General features: G+C 36.5%; 1 protein-coding gene and 1 pseudogene across 1 annotated transcript; both read right to left on the reverse strand.

Annotated features, from left to right (window-relative positions):
- Positions 1 to 8,578: 8,578 nt before the first annotated feature.
- LOC109054546 lies at positions 8,579 to 15,852 on the reverse strand (annotated as a pseudogene).
- A 2,883-nt stretch (positions 15,853 to 18,735) lies between these two features.
- LOC109060764 (spindle and kinetochore-associated protein 1-like) lies at positions 18,736 to 22,340 on the reverse strand. The gene is made up of 6 exons (XM_042755234.1): positions 22,197 to 22,340; positions 21,637 to 21,726; positions 21,181 to 21,305; positions 20,792 to 20,895; positions 20,494 to 20,634; positions 18,736 to 18,886 (listed from the first exon to the last, which is right to left on the reverse strand). The coding sequence occupies exons 2-6, from the start codon at positions 21,722 to 21,724 to the stop codon at positions 18,736 to 18,738; spliced, it is 609 nt and encodes a 202-aa protein (XP_042611168.1). The 5' UTR covers positions 21,725 to 21,726; positions 22,197 to 22,340.
- Between the last annotated feature and the right edge of the window lie 539 nt (positions 22,341 to 22,879).

Consider the following 22,879-nt stretch of genomic DNA (forward strand, 5'->3'; position numbering starts at 1 on the left):
ATGCCCTATAGAGACAAAAATAACAAATGAACTTAGTAAGTGTTGATAACATCACAAGTTGTACAGGGGAAGTGATTATTTTCTCTTTCTTTCTGCCTCTTAAGCAGGGTAGGGTGAGGTGTTTAGTGGTTCAAAAGTATTTTTTTTATGGCCAGTTGAAAGTCTCTACACACAATCCTATAGCAATCACTAAGTTAAGTGGTCTTAAAGGTATTTATATGTATTTATATCGTCTGTGGAAAGCGTGTATGTATTTGCATACCTCCCGCACACACCTGTTCGCACGGACATGATTGGTGTTCATCAGCGCTGGCCCAACAATACCTACTGATGTGCAGGCCCGAGCGAGAACGGAAGGTGTTATTATTGTACAGGAATTATAGCCGCTCTTGTACTAGTAATGTATTCTCACCGGTGAAATGATGACTATGAGCTAAATCTGCCAGCACTGCATCTCAGACCAAGCCCCATGCCCCCAACAAGTCAATCTCATCTGACCTGTACCATGTTGGAAAGAGTTTAGTGCGTGGCTTTGGAGAGGTGATTTGCTGGGCCGGGTGGGATCTTGTGCTTTCAAGCTAAGCTTGCTATTGCTACAGCCTCTCCGAATCACCTCCCTACCTTTAAGTCATATTTTAATTTGACAGTAGTAACTTTGGAAAGTAAATTGTTTCATGAGAAAAGCGTGGAACAAGTAGAATCATAAAATTAGTTGACATAAAAATTGGTTACCGTGTCGTGAAGGTTAATCCATGGCCTCCTCTCACGTCCTGAAACATGCTTCTGTGTCTGTATGAAACATTAAGTGTCACCGTGTTGAACCCTTTCATGCCAAACTAAATAAGAGGACAAGAGTGATTTTGGACACCTATTGGGCGTATTTTAAGTTTACCATAAATAAACCCAACGTCTAAACTATCAACATGATCAAAGTTTGCTGAAAAAACTTTGTACACCGTTCTACTAACTCATGCCCTTTTGTATAATCTGATGATAGTTTATACTTTTTTAATTTAGCAAGGTAAGCAGTAATTGGTGCATTTTAGTTTAAAAGTAGGGTCCTGGTTCGCATCTGTTTCTACTGTGAAATTTTAAATGGTTTTTATAAAATATAGTTTGTAAGAATAATTTTTATAATTGTTAGGAATATTTCAAGATCAACATTTCGGGACTGAAGCAAACTTAAGTTTCTTAATTGACCATACATCACTTTTCAGGAAAAAAAAAATCATGTTCAAAATGTGAATATCAGATATGATCTTTTCAGGCTTTTGAGGGACGTTTAGGTCATATCATTCATCTCTTAAATCATCATTTTTTGCAGTTGGCATAGTTTTGTTCACACAATAAAAACCTACAGAGCTTTGATCAAAAACTAAGCAATTAGATATCATCCTACTAATACATATTATTGGGATAAAGCAGATGAAAACTGATATATATCAGTATTTTATGTAAGCAGTCTGCTTTACAGTCATAAAGATGTGATGTTACATTACAAGCTATTAAATTTAATCGTGCATTTTGGCCATATAAATAACCATCTGCTTTCAACATTGCATATTTTTGCCTCAGTTTGTGCCGTCTGAAATAATACTGATGGGTTTTTCTTTCTTAAAAAATAAAAAAACTGTTCCCCATTAAACATAGAGTTTTTATGACTAACACTTGTTTCATTAATTTAAAATCATTTTTAATATATTATTTGGAATAAATTTGGCTTGCTAGGCGCCTGTTATCTGGTGTGCTAATGTGTTCTCTGGGTTTTAACGTGTGCCGTGTTTGTCATCCTCGAAAGAATAAGTAAAGGTTTGATTGATATCCCTAGCTATAAGCATAAACAAGATTAATAGCGATGCTTGCTTTAACAACACATGACTAATTATGAATAATCACTCACCTGTCTGATAGTACCAGTGACGCTGTAAAAGAGCCTGACTCTTGCCAATTAAAGAATAATTCACATCACTTTTTGTATCTGCTGCTTCTGCTGGTGAAAAAGTCAACCAGGCACGCATACAGATACGTCTTCTGAGAAAAGGAGAGGGACCAATCGTGGTTAACAAGAATCAATTATCCTTTCACTCCACCATGTAAATGTGTCGCTGTTCACATTGTACCTGATAGGTTGAAAAGCGTGTTTGAGGACGTAGAAGCAGAAGCGGTTCTGTCGTCCCTCTGGCATGAACTTGTTTGGATAATACTCATCGACCTGTCCGCTGCGAACAGAAGACACACCATCTTAATGAGAATAACAGCAGGTAAATAAGCTTCCTGACACACCAGATATATATATATAAAGCATTTGAAAGCATTGGAAAGCTGGTGACAAGAGCAATAACAAGTCTGCCTACTGAGCTAGCCCAGCTAATAATGTCACAGCAGCCAGTTGTTGAGAGAGCTCTAACCAACTACTGTTCTCTCAAACAACGGATTACCCTTGCTAAATAAAACTGTGCCCACAATACCCCAACCGTCTGATGAAACAACCATTTATTATGCTGTCTTATACATGAGGACACTCACAATGCTGATCCACGCCTCTGTTTGTCCTACGAGTTTGAGAAAGAATAATAAAAATGCCACTACTAATTTACAATCTGTGTGAATATGAACTTGTTAAAATCTGGTAAGTGTGTTTTTTAAAGGAGAGCGCAGGACTTCTATACAAGAACTCAAAAGTCAATGGTCCAGTTACACTTGTCTCTTAACCTCTTTCATCAGTCCCCACAAACCCCATACTAAGAAATCAACAGCAACATCTTTTGACAGTAATCATCCGTGTTAGACTAAATAGAGTGGTTGGGTCTCAAACAACGACATTTGTTTTTTCTCTATAAAAAGACTATAAAATAGGGCTTAAACAAAACAATTTCTTCTTAACCCTGTTGTTCATTAGGCCGCCTCAGGAGGGTCAGATTAAATGTTTCATGATATATACGCATATAAATATTTTATTTATAAACACTACCGTTTAACGTTTGAGTGTGTACCCGTATTTTTTATGTTTTTGAACGTGTCTTTTGCTCCATCAGGCTGCATTTCAAAAATACCGTAAAAACAGTAATATTGTGATATATTATTATAGTTTAAAATATCTTGTTTCTATTTTAATATATATTTTAAAATAGAATTTTGAATTTTCAGCATTGTTACATACCTCAGTCATTTCTTTCGAATATGCTGATTTGCATTTCTTCATTATTATCAGTGTTTGAAAACAGTTGCGCTAATGATTCAGGATATTACTGTTTAGACTACCCATTGCTATAATAATTGCATGAGAACTTTAATGCATTAAATTGCGATATTAAAGTCTAAAATGGCTTGCTCTGTCTGCTGTGCTAGTGTTTTCTACACTGATCCTTGTACTTCTTGACTGATCTTTTTTGAACAGCTTCTTGACCTCACCGTTCCCTCACATTGGGTTTATGGGCTTTCAGCTGGCTCTCTTTAATGTTTTGTTCCCACACAGCACCCTCTACTTTGTTGAAATCCTCTGGTGTCAGTGAAAGTTCGAGGGGGCATGTTGTGAGAAACCTCTCACTCAATAACACCACTGACCCCCGCTGCAATGAACCATCTCACTCACTTTCTCAGGTACTCAAAGCCGTGCAGTGCATACCAGTATGTTTTCCATTGGAGTCCTATTTTCACAGGTTACCATATAACGTGCTATCCGTACAACCAGATCACCATCTGGAGAGAAGAAGGAGAAAGAGATGAGAACATTTGAAGACGCCAGAGACCTGTAAAGCATTCAGACAAGGTGAATCATTTATAGCAAAATATGGCCCTCTAAGGAGTTAACACAAGAGATCCCCCAACGCAGTATCATTGAGAGAGAGTTTAACTGTCTACGTTTGGTTATTCAGTCTGCTTTAATAATGCACCCAAGTGAACCTTCTGCTTCATGAGACCCTTGGAGGACTGGGTGTTAACGCAGGACGTTTCTATTTGTATGGATTTGCCCATCAACTAGTCTCTCATGAATGGTTTATAAAAGGCTCAAAAGGTGACTACAAACTGACTGGTTTGTCCAAGATGAAGTGAAGTGGCACTGATAGGTCCATTTTGATACTTCTACTGTCTTATACTAAAGAAATCAGTCTCATTATTGGAATTATGTGATCATGTGTACTACTGTTCAAAAGTTTTTTTTTTTTTTTTATAAATACTTTTATTCAGCAAGGATGCCTATCAACTTGGATCAAACGTGACAGTAAAAACTTTTACCATTGTTACAAAAGATTTCTATTTTTGTTATTGTGACCTTTCTATTCATCAAAGAATCTTGAAAAATTTAGGATAATTAAAATCAGATTCACATTTTTTCACAAAAATATTTAGCATTTAAAATATATTCTCAAATATAAAAAAGTTATTTTAAATTATAAAATAATATGTTCACAATTACTTTATTTCATTAATTAATCCTTTACATTTTACTGCATTTTTTTATTTAATTAATGCTGCCTTGGTGGAGCGATAGTAGACTTATTTTAAATACATAAAAAAAGAAAATAATTAATGTAGTGTAATTAATAATTTTGAGTGATATGAGACAAATGCAGTAAGAGACCAAAGACCAACAAGAAAGAAACTTTTGTCCAAATAATAAAGTCACCATAAATTCAAAACTAATCTTGTGACTGTCTTATACACATTTCTGGTCTCATCTATTGCACTATATAAAAATCTTTTGCGTTTATAGTTTTATCATGCAGAGTACAAATCAGAGTACCTGATACAACATTGATTCTTTTTCAATAAAACTTCAACCGAATTTCAAATGGAATATGACTGGATTTTGAGTTATGAATGGAATTTGCATTGACTAAAAAGCAAATGACCCCTAAATCAATACAGTCCTGTCACTGGAGCAGTACCCTAGAAGGACTGGTTCTCACTTCCAGGTCCTGGGGACCCCCTGCTCTGCAACAATTTTGCATGTCACATCTTATTTACCACACCTTAATCAGATTATCAGATCGTTAGGAGAGAGATTACATGAACTGAAACTGGAGTTGCGTGCAAAAGCAGGGGTCCCCCTGACTGGAAATTGGAGGTACAAAAAGCTAAAAGGTACATCTTTGTACCATTTTTACCCCTTAATTAGAACAATATACCTTAAAGGTACCTATAAGCACTTTAAAGGGGGAAATCAAATGCCCATTTTCCACAAGTTGGATGAGTTCTTTAGACGTCTTCATGAAATGTCTGTAACATAATTGGCTGATATAAAACAATCACACCTTTTATCTTGTCAGAAACATCTCTGTTCACAGCGACCAATGTGTTTTAAATGCTAAGAGCTCTGCTCACCCCACCCCTCTCTTCTGTTTTTTTTGTATATTCAGTGGCTCCTGGCTGTTGGGGAGAAACTTATCGACTCTTATGTTCACATCACTACTCTTACATCCAACTACAGATCACCTGCATTGCTTACGAAACACTGTTGTCCATGTATAGAAAATGGACAGCATACAACTGGCTGACTGGCGGAGATAGTGTAAATATGGACAGTCTAGTGTCAGCGGTTGTGGGTGGGGCCTGAAACATTTAACGCTCATCAGCCATACTAGCTCAGAACAAATCAAAACGGCTTTATAAATGGAGACTGTTTAGTGTTTTTTTGTGGATTAAAAAAAAGGAATGAATGGATTTTTATCATTAGCAACACACTGCTAAGACACATTATATGCAAACAAACACCGTGTAAAAGTGAATTTTGCATCTGATGTCCCCTGAAGTATACCTAATACTTTTGAAAGGGTACCACAGTTTTGTACCTTTTTTCTGAGATACTAAAGGATTCTCATGAGCTAACATTTTGGAATTACATTGCATTCTACAACTGTTGTTACTATACAGTTTTTTGTACTGTTTTGAAGTTGTTTAAATTTTCCTGTTGTGAATCACCCTTTCCCATGCAAATCAATAGAACAGATTTTTTGTGACGCAATGTTACTCAGAAATGAAAACCGTCATTGATTTACTCACGCTCCACTTGTTGTCAAACCCTGTATGAGTTTCTTCTCGTCTGTCTACACACAAAAGAAGATATTTTGAGAAGAATGTTTGTAGCCAAACATTGATGTAGCCATTGACTTCCATACTATTTTCTTTCCATACTATGAAACTCAACGGCTACCGGCAACTGATATTTGCTTTTTCTCTATTTTCTTCTTCTTTCTCTTTTCTTTTTCTCTATATTTTATTACTGTATTGTTATTATTATTTTATTTATTGTCTATTCTCTTTATTATTAGTGTTTTTATTATCTTAAATGATATGTATGTCTGCACTATGTCTGTACTTTCTGTACTGGAAGCTCCTGACACCAAGACGAATTCCTTGTTTGTGTAAACACACTTGGCAATAAAGCATTTCTGATTCTGAACTGTATGATTACTAACATTCTTAAGAATGGCTTCTTTTGTGCTCAACAGAAGAAGAAACTCACACAGGTTTGGAACAAGTGGAGGGTGAGTAATTCATGACACAATTTTCATTTTTGGGTGGAACGATCCCTTTAACTAGACTCATGGATAATAAGAAATGATGTGCATGTAAAAACATAGTCAATGTTCTGCTTGCGCCGACACACACAGCAAGCCTTAAAAGCCTTTAGAGCTCACTGACCCGATATAGCCTAATCCAGAGCCATTAAGGGAGCAGCAACACGTACCGCGTGGGGAAGCTGGGGTCGTACATATTAGCCCAGCAGCTCGTGTGGATATCCCATTGACACCAACCTGTCCCTGAGCAGCTCAAAGCCCAGACTCTCATACTCTGGAGACTTATACACTGTAGAAAACAAGAGAGTGGATGTGAACGAAGCACTTCACACACAGTCTGACAGCTTGTCCCAGAGGCGCTATAAACGCTCTCACCTGCCAGAGTGTAATCCATGTCGAAGCCATAGCACTTGATGTTTTCAAGCGTCAAAAACTCCGGGTTCACAAACACACCTGAAGGGAAAGACAGGAGGTTATTTTCTTCCTCACTTTGATGGGTAGGGTCAACACTAATTTATTCTCACAGTTATCGATTTGCTTTAATCCACAGTAACCTACACTGCATTCAAGTTACAATCAAACCCACAACCTGAGTGTTGTTTAGGCCATGCTATATCAGTTGATCTACAAGAACACGTTATACCGCCAAAAGTAGTCATTTACAAAGTGTGGTTGTAATCAAACATGTTCAGTGCTTATCACATGGTCCTATGTATCACGCAGCACAGTTTAGGTCTGTTCTTATCAGGTCCCTCACATATGACATCAGTCCAGCTGGTGTGAGGTAACTGCCGCGTAAAAGACGTAAAGACGTAGAGTGAAGGAACAGCCAACTGGCACTCTCTCTTCTTGGCAGTTTTTCTAAGTAAGCCAGTCACGCTTTTATATTTAGTGTGGAAAGTACTGACTAAGAAATCTAAAAATAGACAATGCAATTTGATTAAATCAAATTATATTTTAAATGTTACAAGCTCAACAGTCAATTAATATTGAATATGAGAAAGAAAGCTGGAAATGTTTATACAGTATAAGCAAAAAACAACAACAACAAACAAAAACAAAACTAAGAAATGTGAATTTCTTAAACACGGTTGTCTGAACAAATTTGTTGTGTTGTGAAATTAAGACACTTTTGGCTATCACGTTTACGTGGTTGATTGTCACCATTGAGGTTTGTGTATCAAGTATTTGAGGTCTATGCAAAATTCTAACCAAGAAAGCATAGTTCATTTGACATATTAAGTGTCTGCCGTGCTGAAATACATATAAAATATACATCTAACACTAGTGTTCTCTATTCTTTTTCTATTCTGTATACCTGCTTTCTTTTTATTTATTGTAAAAATAAATAAATAAAACTTCCTATGTGTACGGTGTTAGGCTAACTGGGACTTGTCACAGCACTTTCATATTGTTGCTCTTTTGTTGGTTTGATTGCTTCTATTGTCCTCATTTGTAAATCGCTTTGGATAAAAGCATCTGCGAAATGACTACATGTAAATGTATGTGTGTGTGGTGTGTGTGTGTGTATAGATATATCATATATACATATATATATATTATATCATATATATATATATGAATAATCAACAATTTATATCTCAAATCTCAGTATTTATCTCTCAAAATGTCTATTGGGGTACATATTTGAAAATTTGAAATTTTGTTGAAAAGCAAAATAGTTTCTTGATGAATATTTGTTTTTAATTCTCACCACATTAAGTGTTTTATGGCGCATCTCAGTGACTCACTCGGGTTCAGCTGAAGATGTAAAAAGAGGTCGTGTCCATTATTCATGTGTTGGCAATGTCATATACAACTTTCTTATCACAGTTTTTTTTTCTTTCACGTTTTGTTGACAAAACATGAATTCATAAAAGGGATAGATCATCCTAATTGAGCATTCAGTTTTACTCATCCTTTTGTGTTCCCACAGAGAAACAAAGTCATAACGGAGTTAAAATAATAATAATTTTATGTAATACTATTCCTTTAAGTCTATTGTCCAAAAAACTTGATATGACAAAAAGGTACTAATCTGAAACAGATGTGACTGCTCATCCTATGACTAACTAATCAAAGAGAACAGAAAACATCAGTCACTTAATCTTTAAATTAGATAAGAGGGTAATCAAACAAACCAGACCAGCTAACTCAATGAATGAGTACATTGAATTAATTAATGAAAAAATAAGTAAACAAATAATACTGAATACTAATCTTCCAGTGTCCTTCTTATATGTTACATGTTACCCACTATAAAGTCACTGTAAATTACACATATTTACAATCAACAACCCTAACTCCTGTAGTATGTCAGTACTACATTGTAACACTTTCAAATAAAATAAATAACTTCCTTTAAATTCAATTAACAGTTATTGTTTTAAGAAATATCCATGGTGTTATTGTTTGAAAAAGTTATATTTTGTTTAGATATTATCTGGAGCATTGGTCCAGGTGTGTGGAACCCTGTGTGGTGTGAGTGCAGGTCAATCTATATCCATGAAAGCAAGAAACCCAAGCCTTTCAGTGGAGCTAAAGTATATCATCTTATTAAAACAAACACATACTAAGAGCTGTGCCTCTGAGTTTCGTTTAACGCTGTTGTTTGCACCTGGATGAATGTGTAAAAGTAGCTACCTGTTCTTACCTCTGAATGATTTCTCTTTTGGCGGCGCGCGACTCCATCGCGAGAGTGCGGTCTGCTCTGTTATAATAACCAGCAGTGCGAAGCTGTCACGAAACTCCTCTTTGCGCTTTAAATTGTACCATGATGCTGACATCACCAGTGTAAGTTTTCCTCGGGTTTGGCGTGTAAACAGGAGAGCCCTATTGTGGGGTCGTAATTTTGGGCGTGTGTAGGATGCACGCGAGCACGGGTGAAGTTTGGCTGCAGCGCGCAGCTCGAGCTGTAGATTGTGTTCTCAGAGCGTCGCACGCGCAAAGCTCGCGTTCAGCGCCTAAACACTTGACAGTCGATACGGTACCCGCCCGGACTCAACCACATTCATGAGCATTTACAATTAACCTCGCATCAATTTTCACTGTAGCGCAGCCTTCTCCCTACATTCACATTCACGAAGGAGGAGAAACAAGTCCCTTACGCCGGGGCAAGTTGTCACGTGTGTTTTACATGTTGCAAATGTACACATTTTATTATTATGATTATTATCACTTATAATTATAATATATATATATATATATATATATATAGATATATATAGATATATCTCTTTTTTTTTTTTTTGTTTTTTTTACTGCTCTATAAGCGGGTAATAAATGCCAACATAGTTCACCTGATATATGTTTACCCATAATTTTAAAAATGCCAAAATAGTTCAACCAAATAGTCCTAGTTTAAATAGTTTACCCCCCATAATCCAAAATTGAAAGTATGATTATTTAGTTATATATAAGTGTATTTATACTACCTGTTATAAATATTTTTTTACAACCAGTTTGCTTTTTTATTATTATTATTTCACTATATTTTCCATTTTCATTTTAAATTGAATTCGTTTTTAATTGTATGAGCGTTTGTCAGTTTTATGTTAGCTTTTTTAAACAAATGTTATCTTATACTGGTTAATAAATATTTTCAGGTTTCAATTTAGTTTTAAGATTTAATTTCATATGAGCTCAATTATTATTATGTTTTTTTTTTGGTGTTATTTCTGCGATTAAGCCTTGTATTAATTTTTATATTAGTTTTTTAGCAAAGTCCTTTTAAGGGTTTCTTCTATAGTCTTTGGTTTTAGTTATTTTAGTACTTGAACTAATTATCTTTCAGTTCGTTGCCAAGGCACATTTCTCATTTTCATTAACGTTTTTGGTTATCACATAATATTTGCATTTTAACTTTTATTTTCAAATAACAGCAAGCACTGTTAGTGTGTTTGTGTTTTTGTCCATATAATGGAAATTAATAGTAACCACAAATGTTTGGTTATACACAGTTTTTTCAAAATACATTTTGTGTGTGTGTGTGTGTGTTCATCAGAAGAAAAAAAAAGATTTCTTCAGTTTTTACATGGTTGTTAGTTTTGAGTAGATTTTATTATTATTGGATTATTTTTTTATTTTATTTTTTTTTAGAGTATAGACACTCCAAATAAGACCACAGGAAAAACAAGTTTAAAAACATTTACTGTAATTGAACGAACTACTAAAACTTTGTATTATAAACTTACAGGGAACATTTTCTGAGCATTTTCCAGTGAGTCCCATAAAAAGTATTTATGAGAGATGCCACATAACATAGTCATTAGTTCGGTGGAGTCCCACTATTTAATTTGATAACTTTGGTGTAGTAAGAGGGTCAAACACACTCTTGATTTTCGATAGATATCAAGCCTTACTATATCACTCTACAGAGACCATCCACGGAGCGCCGTGTCAATAAAGTCATAGCACCACAGCCGGTTGTATCAGGCCAAACCTGAATCAGTGTCCCTCGGCATGACAAAGTACAATTCATATTGATCAAAAACATTCCCATCCCGCTCTAATTGAAATGGATTTTGAGTTTACAAATGGGATATGGCTTACAATATTGATGTCAACCAACAGAACCAATGACTTATTTTTAGTGGTCAGTGTCTGTTTGGACCTACATGACTGATGCTGAAACTGGTAGTCCCAAGCTTGGTACATTTGGGTGTCTGGATGTTGTTTATTATGTATTGAGCTCAGTTTGGACTGTAGTGAGTGTCTGCGTGTGTTCTGGTGCATTCCTCCTTTAAAGTCCATCTGTGATCCTCCATAACAGTCTTATTCTTTGTCTCAGGCACGTGGACCCAAACCAAAACACCAGAGAAGAAGCAGAACACAAAAAATTATGGCGGACGCAGAAATAATCCAAATGCGCCTGCAATGACAAAAAAAATAAAATTGAAAAGGACTAATTAACTGTGAATAAGGCATATGTTTAATAAAAACTCAGTAAAATTCCTCTGGTCATGTGAGACCCTGCTCCATGTAGGTGTGTGCATATTTACTGTCCTACGATAAAATCGTAGTTAAATGTTTCTGCACCTTTCATTTTTCAGCAAAAAAAAGGTCATAAAGCCATGAAATGAGAAAGGCTCACCACTATGAGAGGAAACAACATGCCCACCAGGAAGAGTCCCACCCAGTTGAGGATGCAGGCTACCATGAACGCTGGAGGTTTATAGGACTGTGTGAAAATCTCACCAGGAAGTGGTGCTGTCACCCCGGCTTTGGAAGAGAGAATTCACAAGAGTGTTGCCAAGAAATAAGGCCTTGTCAAACAACGCATCTTGAATGTCCTCACTGCAGGAGGAAAAATGTGGGGATTGTACCTGGCCCGCTAGAGAAGAAAGAAGATGTAGGTGAAAATAAGGACCATGCCTGCAGTAAGGCATCCAGGATACAAAAAGTCCTACAAAAGCCAGACAAATCCAATCTCAGGAATAGTTTCATGTAGTATAAACATGGGCTTGTTAGTCACAAAAATAAAGCAGTTTATTAATCGCATATTTGCTGGTTTGTCCTTACTTAAATTTGTTTAATTTCTTGACATCTTTGTGTGTAAATGCATAATAGTGGAATATTCAGAAGTGTGCTGATATTTGAAAGCTGTGGCAAAGATTTTACATGTGAATAATGACTTAAATTCCAGTCAGTTCCTCCACAAACGATCATCCGAATTGCAAAGGACCAAAAATACCCACATGATTCATATAAACCTACTTTTATATGATGTTTTTTTTGTCAGGTCAGCTGATAGCAATATTCCCCCTATTCACTTCATTATATAATAGAGCGCAAACCGAGATTTGAAACCTGTGGCAAGATTTTTCAGTGAATAACATTCAAAATTGCATCTGTTCCCTCACACAACACCATAGTATGACCTTAAATTTAAGGGCCCTAATGATTTTGCGATGCGGAAACCGAGGGTCACAGAATCCAGTCATAAAAATATAATTTACTTTTAGCATAGAATGTCTTGGAATTTTGGCTGAATACATTTAAAGTAAGTCAATTACACTTTATATAAAAATCACGTGTATGTACTAGTGCTGTGAATATTAGAAGCTAAAAGAACTATTTTACTTGAATCCTACAATTTCTGTGTGTCTCTGTGTGAATGAACGGCGCAGATGTGCTGGTCTCGTTTACTACACACATACTGGAAGTACACGTGCATGAACATAATCTCTAGAGCTGCTCTGAGAGTCACTTCATTTTACTGGTTTCATTTGAGAAAAAACGACATCATCATATTATTATATACACACAGAAACTTGAAGGTCCTTCACAGCAATCTGTCAAAATAAAAGTTTTGTTTAACTGAAGAAACTTTGACAGAAATATATTACTTAATGTAATCTACAGTACTACTACTACCACAAATAAAAATTATTTTTAAAAACATTATTTTTTAAGGAATAATCACACAATTTTTTCTTTCCATGTTTTTAATTTTAAACATAAACTTCTCTGTTGTGCAGCAAATTTGTTTGCCAAAAAAATGGATGGGTTTGTTTAATTTTTCATTCGACAAAAAATTTTTTTAAAGATAAATTACTGTTTAATGCCTTCATTTATTGCCTTCATTTTATTTACCAGAAAAACACAGAATTTGGTAAAAAATAAAATAAAAACAGAATTTGAGAAAAAAAAAAAAACTATTTCATAGGGAATACTAAACCTAGTGCAAAGTGTACTACTTTTATAAAACATTCATGATGGTTTTTGTCCTTTTTGAAGCTGTAGTCTCTGTGGTATATGAAAACAACAGTGTGATATTCTGCAAAAACATCTCTTCTTTGTGTGTTGATCGATAATCACATGGCTTTAGAGTAAGATTAAATGCTGACTAAATGTAATTTTTTGGTGAAGCGATCCCTTTAAATGTAGCTGCAATATTAATCACATCACAATCAGCACTCTTCTTGTTAATAACTGAATTATTTGCCATGCATGGGAAACTATAGCTTGATAATACGACTTAATAATTAATCACAAAAACTTATATGATTTGAAAAAATATGATGTAATTGAACAATGAAAACTTGAATAAAAAATAAGCAAAACCTGAAGGTAAAGTGTGTGAGTGCAAGTAGGGCCAGTGAGGCAGCCATGCACCAGGTAACCCCTAAAGAGAAGCACTCTCTTCCCCTGTATACTCAATGATCAGCACCTGGATCAAAACAGCACAGTAAACAAACACCAACAACACACAGTAGGTTCCTTTAAACCAGGCCACATCATGTTTCCAGCTTAGATGAAATATTTGGGTGAGAAAGAGCGGCTCATACAGGCAATGGAGGTGGAGACTTCACGCAGCCTGCCCCCAGGGCTGCATAAGCGCCAGGGTTCTCACTCTTGGCAATACCAGCAGCTTGAAACACATCAAAGCTTAATAGGAGCGTAGACCTATTTAAGACATGATTCACACAGGCCATGTGAACAACAATAGCTTTAAGTTCCATTATTCATCTTTAAAAAACTGAATGATGAAAATAATGACAGTGGCTTCTTACCAAAAAAGACGAAGTGGATGTGAAGTAAACCATCTTGCAGTGTGTGAACAGATCGTGGGTATATGGTTGTGCAGGTTGATGATGAAATAGGCATTCTCAGATCAATGGTTTTCAGGCCGGGTGGCATTGCCATGACGCTTTGGCGACTCACAGTATTGATGCCACAGAGCTGCTGGCGTGATCGAGCGTGGCGAGGATGGTGAGGAGTTGCCAGCGGGGCGCTGTGGTCGGGGAAGAGGTCCATGAGTCCGTGGATCTTCAGCGCCTTTTTGAGGAGGCGCAGGTTCAGCCAGCATCTCCTCCATCTCTGGTCCAGGTCCTTTAGCTCCCCTACAGCCTGCGCCAGAGCTGAGACATATAGAACATCAAAATAACTGTAGAATACATATTTAAATTTGCAGCCAGCGGCGGTATGGTGCGTGTTACAAATTGCACATTATTTTATTTTAACTTGAGTAGCTACAAGTGTTTGCATTGATGTACACTACTGTCCAAAACTCTGAAGCTGGTAGGAGTTTTTTTTTTTTTGTACTTTATTTAGTTATTAATAGGAGTTTTTAATGTTTTTGATAGAAGTCTCTTATGCTCACCAAGGATTATTTATGTAATCAAAACATTAAAAACAGCCTATGTGAAATATTATTAAAAACTAAAAATAACTGTTTTCCATTTTAATTTTTTTTAAATGTAGTTTATTCCTTGATGTCAGCATCTGCGCACATGACCCTTCAATTTTTTTTAACATTCTGTTTTGCTGCTCAAAAACATTTATTATTATTATTATCAATATTTAAAACAGTACATTTTTTTTCAGGATTTTTTGATAATATTACAATCTATGCTTTTGCATAATATTACTTTTTTTTTGGATCAAATAAATGCATGTTTGTCGAGCAGAAGAGAATTCTTAAAAAAAAAAAAAAATTAAAATTTACTGTTCAAAAACTTTTGACTGGTAGTATGTGTATATATATGTATATAAGTATATATATATATATATATATATATATATGATATAAAACATGTCCAAAAACATTAGAACACACACACACAAAAAAAAACAAAAAAAAAAAACAGTAATGTATTCACAAAAAATAGTTTCAGTATTATATTTCAAAAGAGCACTGAAAACCCTGTTCTCCTATGATATGGTCCCACATTTTGAACAAATGATTTAAGATGAATTTTGTAAGAAATATAAATATATATGTAAACGTCTGTGGTTCTGACCCGTCTCACAGCCGTGTTTGTCTGCCTTCTCCAGCAGGAGGTTTCCGCGGGGACTCAGGGAGAAGGGCAGAGTTAGGAGCTGCAGGAGACCAGCCGCCCCGCTGAAGGCCAGCAGCCGATCCAGTGCTCCTCAGTGCCTAACACCTCACTGACACACACCCAAATCACACTCAAAACCCAAGCTTTAAAGTTTAAATCTTTACATGGTCAAAAATGTGATTAACACATGGACAGCAAATTTAACAAAGAAAATAAACCTGCTGTTAATGACACACCTGATCCCAAGCAGCTGGCCAAAAAACTTCCCCATTGAGACAAAAGTGGCCACAGACACACCAACCATCCCTCGCAGCCTCTTGGGGGCGCACTCCAATATATACATGGTGTGGACAGTCAAACTCACACCTGCACAGAGAGCACTCAAGTAGATAATATAGAAAACAGCACAGAATTAAAAAGACATTTTGCATGCTTTACGATTTTCCAACACACCACATTGATGCCGTAAGGCACGCCACCATATCATCTCAAAAGAAGGGCGGTTTTACCTCAACAACATCAGGGCAGCTCACAGATTGCCACCACATTGTTCAAAAGCAGAGTTGTTTCCCTATGGAGGGTTAAACCATCTGTATTTAATTGCTGCTCCTGTAATGAATTTAAATTCGACATATCAATTTAAAGTTTACCAAAAAAGAAAATTTGTCATCATTTACCTCACCAGTGTTCCAAAATCTATATGAAAAAAAGAGATGTTTGGCACAATGTTCATGCTGCTATTTACCATTCCACTAAAAGTGAACGATGACCAGGACTGGTATTTTAAATCCATCACTAAAGATAGTGCCAACTCATATCTGGACTACGTTTTATGGTCACATTTGTCATTTTGCAAGCTCCGGGGGACCATTTACTTTAATTGCGTGGAAATACGTATCAACATTCTGCTAAACATTTTTGTTTTTTTAATGAAGAAAATAAATCATACAAGGTTTTGTAACAGATGAGGGGTGAGTATATGTTGACATCATTTGCATTTTTTGGGTGAACTATCCGTTTAAGAAATATTACACCTAGCAAGAGCATTAACATTTTTTAATTTTTGCTGTGCCAGTTAGGTTACAGGAACCGAACAGAACAGAACCTGGAGAGCATTAATGTAGGTTAGACTGGTTTGAAGAAATGTCAGTGGCCGTTTGTTGCCCTTAGCATCATTTCAGGTAAATTTTAGAATTAAAAGCCCATTGTTACCATTGACTTATTGACTGCCATTTGGTTATGATTCACAACTCTAAGACACTCAATACCACAGATGCTTCTGAAATGCAGAAATAATGGAAGGATCCACTAAGCACCCTGAAAATCAACCTAGTTTACACTACCATTTTTTTAAGCAGAAATTAATCCGTTTATAAAGATACATAAAATTCAATCAAAAATATTCATACAGGTACCTTTTTTTTGGATATTATATTTCATTTTGGGAGTGACTATCCCTGTAACATTCTTCAGCATCAGCCTATGACCTGACTAGGATGTCTGCTGTATAGATGCACTTCCAGTACCGTCATAGCGCCTGCCAATGCCCCAGCATACAGGGTTCCAGCCAGAAGTCCTCCCACGCAGTACATGGACACAATGAAGGACCAGATGAGGACAGCTCCCAGGGACTCAATGAGAGCGGCCGTAACGCTGCTGACAGGTGCTGTTCACCAGCTCTTTAATAAACTTGCAATGTAAGCACAAGTCTCAGTTGATTATGTGATTGATTTCATTTTATTGAACCACAGCACTTCTCAGGTTAGCACCAACTCGTAAGCTCTGATATGTATCGATTCTTTGGGGATGTCTCATTTTACAACAATGGCAGAAATGCATTTGATTAATAACTGATTACCTCCAACCTCTCTATTTGCAGCTCAAAAGAGACAGTAAATCTGCTTAAGAGACACTCCATAAACCGAACAACCCAGGTACTTACAAGTGATGGTGAGTTCAGGACAGAGATATGGAAGCAGTATTGAAAGGTTCCTCTATTCCTGATATGAAAATGGCCCTGCAACAAGCACAGGGCTTCTCGCCGCAAAAACGAACAGTTTTTGTGAAAACTGGGACAATCCAAACTACGATGTAATGTAAGAGCTGGCCTACCAGTTCTCTTAAAGCCCCCGTCATTGTATGTGTAAAAGCAGTGTCCTCTGCATGGAGTCTTTATGTCTTTCTAACAAATGAGATGACAAAGCAAGAACAGAAATGCCTAACTTAGTTTGAAATGTAACTTTTCATGCTTGGTTGAGTTTTGGGTGAAGACATGCAGGGTAAAGTTTACGAGTCAGATTCATCTTCACACGTCTCCTCGGGTACTTTGAACTCAAGCCGTTTCTTTTGTCTCAAATTAATAAAACTAAAATGTCAAAAACTTTTTAAATGACACTGACATCTGAGATGAGGTTACAAAAACTGCAATTTTATTTAAGCTCCAATAATAAACAATACAGCAATCAACTTATAATTACATCATCACAGATAAAGCAACCCGACTGTTAATTCACAATGTCAATTTGTAGGCCGTCCCGGAATGCTAATCCCCCATGGGGTGCCGTGGGAATTCTAATGGGTTTTAGAACAACGCTTCTGGATTTATGAGCAAATTAAGTCTGTTGTTGACATTAATTTAAGAGAAATAATGAGTTTTGTTCTACAATAAATTACACAAAGTTGACACCAAATGTCAGTTCTGAAATCATTATATAATTTATTAGCAACATCTTTCAAGCACACAAAACTTTCAGCATTTGATGTTTGACTGTGTAATTTATGTTTACCCATAAATCCAGTTTTCTGCCAGGTTCCAGGCCTCAGACTGAGTAGATGCAAATCAAGATGATTTGACATCATTTCTATTTTTAATCAAATGGACACTGAAGTTCATTCCACGGCAAACAGCTCTCAAACACACATGTATCTTTTTAGTGCCTAGTCCCTTTCAAAAACTCCATTCAAAGCGATGTGATGGAGATGTGGTCTACTATGAGTCTTAGAGCAGGATGAAGCGTGTGTGAGTCCACCGCCTCGGACTTCCCTCAGGCGCTGGCAGTGGCGTAGCATGTTTAACATGCCCACAAACCGTTTTTATCCACTTTCAGCTGGCGCGAACTCTCTGATATCTTGCTCCACGATGAAAACTGACCTGCAGGAAACAAAAGGAGTTGATGTGATGGACCTCTTTCAGCCCATAAGAGCTTATTAAATACCAAACCAGGATAAAACTGACCTAAGTTATCGGAGCACTTATACCAGTTAATAGTATTTTGGAGCAAATAGTAGACTCTCAATTCTTGATATGACAAGACTGTTTAATACATGATGGACTGAAGTGCTAAATGAGGTCAAATAAGCCTTTGACCAGCAAGCTCTGGACGAGACAGACAGATAAAACGGTGATACCCTTTGTGTCCTTTGTTTCTTGGTCAGTCTTTAAAGCGCTGGTGGAGCGTGCGGGACACATTGTTCAGGGTTTTGACTGGCTGATGGAGGATCTTATATTTTGACGACACAGCTGTGTTTATGCTTTGCACCGCTGCGTTCAGCTGGTCGTACATCACACGGCCTTTCATGTACCTGTGACAGCACAAGAGAAGATGAAGAAACGGCTAAAATGAATAAACTGCATGTGAATTTGATCAAACATCTGAAAGATGCTGAATTAAAACTGAACCTCATTACAACAGTTCTCTGCATGGGATACTTGGTTCTGATTGGTTAATCATGGCATTCCTGTTCCAAAACCTAGTGAGCTCTCTTGCTTTCAAAACCTCCCGCCTACATTGATAACTAGTGGTCGACCGATATATCGCCAAGGCCGATATTTGGCATTTTGCAAATATCTGCATCGGCGATAAGTTCTTCTGCTTGGCCGATGTGTTCGAGGGGGACTTTTATTTTAATGGCACTGAGAGCGGCAGCGCCTGAGCACACAGTGATCACACTCTCCCTCTTGTTTGCTGTCGTTGTTAACAGTTCTGTCTAATACGGATAGAAGTCTGTCTAATAATCAGATAGAACGGTTAAACAAAGGAATTAATGTATACAAAAAGTATTATAACGATTGCTTTTATATTATTAGTAATAGGCAAACATTATAATACTTTCTCGTTTGCCCTCAGCATTAAGCAAATACGCATTTATATCATTAAAACCAAATCTTTGAATGACTAATGAACATTTAATATCACAAACCATGCAAACTTAGTCGAATCCAGCTGTGAGATCTTGTGAAGTGTGCATTTTTCCATTGCATGATCACAACGTTCTCTGCATGATGGTTCGGTCCATTAGAATTGAATGCTTTAAACTTTAAACTCGTGATTTCAAATTATGCTGCGCTTTATGGATTTGCCCACTACCATATGCATGTCATTTTCTGTGTGCTGTATGTAAAATGAGTGTTACCCTGGCTTTATTTGAAAAATATGAATCCCAATGCACACAAACTTCCCAGAATACTGAGTGCCCTGTTGGTTACAGTGTTTACTTCCTTTTTAATTATATTTTTATTAAATATTTATTTATTTGTGAAAAATACTTTGTCATCTAAAGTACGTTTATTTTACACTTTTTTTATCCATTGTCAAATGATTTAAAATTTCTTAAATATTAATAAAAAAAATTTTTTTTTTATTATATCGCCTTTATATTAAATTATATAATCTTATTTGGATTAAAAACTGCTCATGTTGCATGAATGCAGCATCTTTGTTTGGATCATAATTAAAATGCAGTGGTTGCCTCTAATTTTAAATGGAAAGACCACAGACAAAGCTTTATTTTGTTTATATGAGGAGATTTATTTTATTTGTGTTACTTATTTATTTGATTTGGGGCTTGTTTTAAAATTTCAATTTAGTTTTGTTATTTACATGATATTCAAATTTTGTCATTTAGCAGACGATTTTATCCATAAATATCAGGTAAAACAGACTATTTATAAATAGTTTTTCCATATGTTTTTGTTACTGAACAAAAATCATGTCACAGTGTATTCTGGGATTGCCAAAAGACGGTATCTCAGATGCTAGCCTACCTTCTGAAACAGCCTTCGCAACAGCACTGTGCCTACAATGCTGTCTAGTCAGGCAGCTCACTGGGTTTTGGAAAAGAGCCACTGTTTACTGTTCTGTACTATATTTGCTCTCAGACTCAGTTTAGACAGTTGTGGAAGGACTCACGGTGGTATGCTGTCAAACTCTGGGACGGTAACGAACTCCATCTCTTTGATCTGGTTACGCTGAGATTTCCTGGGTGGACCCTGCTCCTGAGGGGCGGGAGCCGCATCTGCCTGCCTGCTCTGAACTGCCACCTGTCCTCCTCTGAAGACAACACAAAAGCCAAACTCATCAGTTTCAGTCAAACAGAAGCCGGTTGAGGTGGTTCATGCTTTTTGTGCTTCTTAATGATGAGGTACACTGAATAAGGCACCATCCCGCTGTGCAATAGTTAGGAAAGAAACACAAAAACAGGAAATACCCTTGCAGAGATGCTTGTTGGCCTCTTTTGGGCATGTGCGGAGGGATGTTGTTCTTAAGGTGAAGGGCATCCTGTTCATCCTCCTGGAAAAACCCTTCTAGATCCTGTCGACAAGATCAATAAAAGATTTATATAAGAGAACCAAAGTAAACATGTAGCATTTGATCATATCTGATAAAGTGTTCCTAGTAAAGGGTGCTTTAATTGAAACACTGCTTCATGTAGCTTCAAAACCAACGGCTCACAGAGCATAATATCAAACTTCGAAAGAGTGAATCATTTTGTGAAGCAATTGGTTCAATTGATTTAGCATTACTTAAAAGCCTGCATTACTTAATGTTACAATTACAGTTATTATCTATAAAATAATATTAATGAAAACATTACACCTTCAAATGCTTAAGCAAGCCTCTCTGCTCGCCCACATATCTCTCAAAGCGATCCAGAAGCACATTGATGGCAGAGACTTCTTGCTCGATTTTGAGAAGAGTCCCACGTTTGTCCGGATCTTTTGCTAAAGAAAAAAAAAAAAAAAAAAAAAATAAAATCACATGAGGCATAGCATAATAAATCATGTCACCACCAAGGAACACAATTTAAAACTATAAATATATATGTGAAACAAATTGACAACCAAAATATTTGGCTATTTGGAGAATCAAAAAATGAGTGATGTTTAAACAGAACTCTCTCCTGTGCTGTGTTTTTACTGGTAAACATCAGCTATTTGTGACGTTTAATGCTATAAATACTGTATTTATTTATCATTCATCAGCTAGGGGGGAAATGAAAACACCTCCTAGCGAATTATTTTGGGTACATGACCGGTGTAGTATGCAGCATACCGACAGCTCGGAGCTCCAGGAGTCTTTTAATCATGGATATTTTGTTGTTGATATGTTGCGTCACTTCTTCAAGCTCACAGTGATTCATTTCTTTCAAAAAGAGATACACAGATTAGGGCTCAACAAGAGCACATATTCAAAGACAAACACAGGCCCCTACTTAGCGTCTCTACCTAGCAACACCCTAGGAACAGCCCAAATATCCTTAGCAATGCCCTAGCAACCACCTGGAACACCTTAGCAGTTGATTCCGCAGCCACTCACAGCACGTTAGCGCACACACACTCTGAGCACCTTAGCAACAGCTTAGCATCGCCCTAGCAACCTCGCAGAACGCAAGTAGGCCACAGAAGTAAGTTATCCGACACAACTCAAATCATATTTACTTTATATTAGCTATATGTCGAAAATGTTTCACATATTTGGCTTTCTAAGATCTTCTCCGTGCTGTTTTCTTTCCGTTAGTCTTTATATTGAGCCCGTACATGACGTGACACATATCGCGTCGACAACAACAAATCTAACGTAAGTTAGTGGCTGACACTACACACAGAAAACACCGTTTAACAGTTCTCCTGCTGTCTAAATGATCTGTTACAGGAATACAACACGGTCCACAAACTCTTCATTACTGGAGAGCGACTGTTGGTAGTCGCGTTTTAAAATACATTTTGTATTGGTCTCAAACTAACGACACGGTTGTGAATAAATCGCCAACATTATAAATGAAGAAAGGACATACAAATGTAAGTAATGATACTCACCTGTTTTATTTATTTATGGGATTGATTAGAGTATTTCACAGAGGGACGTGAAGTCAGATCGCGCCAATGTTTAAACACACGCAGCGCAAACGCACTTTGTGATTCGTCCACGCACTTTCGTCACAGAGAGCCTCTTCTGCATTTACTTACTTTCAGTTTAGACGATTCTAAATATTATTTGAATTATTTTATTGTATTGTTACAAACGCTGGGACTATTTTTATTTTAATATGTATTTATGAAATATTATTTTTCTAAGTTTTACCATATTTCGCCTAATATACAATAAAGTCTCACACGCGCTGGTATGTTTACGGTCAGTAATTATCTTTTTTTTTTTTTAATTAAGTAATCGTGCTTTTCCGAGTCATAACCATGATGTCAACTATGTCACATATATCTTTTTAAATAATTTGCTTCGAGTTTTTATATAATTGACTCATACTGAGACCAATAACAACATTATCATATTATAAAAT

This window comes from Cyprinus carpio, unplaced genomic scaffold (genome assembly GCF_018340385.1).
Source record: "Cyprinus carpio isolate SPL01 unplaced genomic scaffold, ASM1834038v1 S000006657, whole genome shotgun sequence".
NCBI classification, from domain to species: Eukaryota; Metazoa; Chordata; class Actinopteri; order Cypriniformes; family Cyprinidae; genus Cyprinus; species Cyprinus carpio.